This window comes from Carcharodon carcharias (genome assembly GCF_017639515.1).
Source record: "Carcharodon carcharias isolate sCarCar2 chromosome 40 unlocalized genomic scaffold, sCarCar2.pri SUPER_40_unloc_1, whole genome shotgun sequence".
Taxonomy (NCBI): Eukaryota; Metazoa; Chordata; class Chondrichthyes; order Lamniformes; family Lamnidae; genus Carcharodon; species Carcharodon carcharias.
The window spans coordinates 1872384-1874883 of NW_024470849.1; the positions used below are offsets into that span (position 1 = coordinate 1872384).

Below are 2500 nucleotides of genomic sequence, written 5' to 3' on the forward strand. Positions count from 1 at the left end.
CACCCCCCCCCAACTAACACGCCTCCCCCTCCACTAACACGCCCCCCCCCCAACTAACACGCCCCCCCCTCCGCCCTTCGGAGATCCACAGACACAGACACCAGCTCCCCCGCGCTCCCCTGGGCCTTTGTCGGTGTCTCTGACGTCGATCGTACGCTGTCCCCATCAAAGGCGCCCCTTCCAAAGTGTTACCCCTCCCTCCCTCCCCTCCTCCTCCCCTCCTCCCCTACCCCCCTCCCCTCCCGCTTTTTCCGGGTTAAATCCCATCCGCCCCGCTTGGCTGACCATCTGACCCTCCCTCCCACGTCTTCTCTTGGGCTACACCCCCACCGCCCCTCCTCCCACCCCCTCCCCACACACCCCACCCCCTCCCCACACACACACACACACACACAGAGTCAGCGCAGATCCCCGTGGTGCGCCACCGGAGACCGGCTTCCGGTCGCTGAAGTAACCCCTCTCCCCCCACCCCACCTTCAGCCTGCAGGGGGATCTCTGGAGTCAATGCTGACCCCCCCTCTCTCTCTCTCTCTCTCTCTCTCAGGTTTACATGTTCAAACATGATTCCACTCACGGACGCTTCAAGGGAACCGTCGCAGCTGAGCATGGGAAGCTGGTCATCAATGGCAAACATGTCACTGTTTTCCAGGAGTAGGTTTGGCCTCGCATTGGGGTCTTGGGGGAGGGTTGGGTCTTGAGGGATTGGTGGTGGGGGGGGGTGGTGGGTGGAGGGGGACTGGTTTGGGTGTCGGACCTTGAGCGGTGGTGGGGGGAGGGGTGGAGGGGGACTGGTTTGGGTGTCGGACCTTGAGCGGTGGTGGGGTGGGGGTGGAGGGGGACAGGTTTGGGTGTCGCACCTTGAGCGGTGGTGGGGTGGGGGTGGAGGGGGACTGGTTTGGGTGTCGCACCTTGAGCGGTGGTGGGGGGGGGGGTGGAGGGGGACAGGTTTGGGTGTCGGACCTTGGATGGGGGGAGGGGGACAGGTTTGGGTGTCGGACCTTGAGTGGTGGTGGGGGAGGGGTGGAGAGGGACTGGTTTGGGTGTTGGACCTTGAGTGGTGGTGGGGGAGGGGTGGAGAGGGACTGGTTTGGGTGTCGGACCTTGAGCGGTGGTGGGGGAGGGGTGGAGAGGGACTGGTTTGGGTGTCGGACCTTGAGTGGTGGTGGGGGAGGGGTGGAGAGGGACTGGTTTGGGTGTTGGACCTTGAGTGGTGGTGGGGGAGGGGTGGAGAGGGACTGGTTTGGGTGTCGGACCTTGAGCGGTGGTGGGGTGGGGGTGGAGGGGGACAGGTTTGGGTGTCGCACCTTGAGCGGTGGTGGGGTGGGGGTGGAGGGGGACTGGTTTGGGTGTCGCACCTTGAGCGGTGGTGGGGGGGGGGTGGAGGGGGACTGGTTTGGGTGTCGGACCTTGGATGGGGGGAGGGGGACAGGTTTGGGTGTCGGACCTTGAGTGGTGGTGGGGGAGGGGTGGAGAGGGACTGGTTTGGGTGTTGGACCTTGGGTGGGGGGAGGGGGACAGGTTTGGGTGTCGGACCTTGAGCGGTGGTGGGGTGGGGGTGGAGGGGGACTGGTTTGGGTGTCGCACCTTGAGCGGTGGTGGGGGGGGGGTGGAGGGGGACTGGTTTGGGTGTCGGACCTTGGATGGGGGGAGGGGGACAGGTTTGGGTGTCGGACCTTGAGTGGTGGTGGGGGAGGGGTGGAGAGGGACTGGTTTGGGTGTTGGACCTTGGGTGGGGGGAGGGGGACAGGTTTGGGTGTCGGACCTTGAGCGGTGGTGGGGTGGGGGTGGAGGGGGACTGGTTTGGGTGTCGGACCTTGAGCGTTGGTGGGGGGAGGGGTGGAGGGGGACAGGTTTGGGTGTCGGACCTTGAGCGGTGGTGGGGGGGGGGGTGGAGGGGGACTGGTTTGGGTGTCGGACCTTGGGTGGGGGGAGGGGGACAGGTTTGGTTGTCGGACCTTGAGTGGTGGGGGGTGGGGGACAGGTTTGGGTGTTGGACCTTGGGTGGGGGGAGGGGGACAGGTTTGAGTGTCGGACCTTGAGCGGTGGTGGGGGGAGGGGTGGAGGGGGACTGGTTTGGGTGTCGCACCTTGAGCGGTGGTGGGGTGGGGGTGGAGGGGGACTGGTTTGGGTGTCGCACCTTGAGCGGTGGTGGGGGAGGGGTGGAGGGGGACTGGTTTGGGTGTCGGACCTTGAGCGGTGGTGGGGTGGGGGTGGAGGGGGACTGGTTTGGGTGTCGGACCTTGGGTGGGGGTGGAGGGGGACAGGTTTGGGTGTCGGACCTTGGGTGGGGGGAGGGGGACTGGTTTGGGTGTCGCACCTTGAGCGGTGGTGGGGGGGGGGTGGAGGGGGACTGGTTTGGGTGTCGGACCTTGGATGGGGGGAGGGGGACAGGTTTGGGTGTCGGACCTTGAGTGGTGGTGGGGGAGGGGTGGAGAGGGACTGGTTTGGGTGTTGGACCTTGGGTGGGGGGAGGGGACAGGTTTGGGTGTCGGACCTTGAG

The 2500-nt window shown here is 66.0% G+C and overlaps 1 protein-coding gene across 1 annotated transcript in view; it reads left to right on the plus strand.

The window, feature by feature from the left end:
- The first annotated feature begins 535 nt into the window (after positions 1-535).
- The window catches only part of LOC121275014 (glyceraldehyde-3-phosphate dehydrogenase), a 14029-nt gene continuing 12064 nt past the window's right edge, over positions 536-2500 (plus strand). The window contains exon 1 of the mRNA XM_041182407.1: positions 536-651. Within this exon, the coding sequence (XP_041038341.1) occupies positions 551-651 (101 nt within the window). The 5' untranslated portion in view covers positions 536-550. The remainder of the gene's footprint in view (positions 652-2500) is intronic.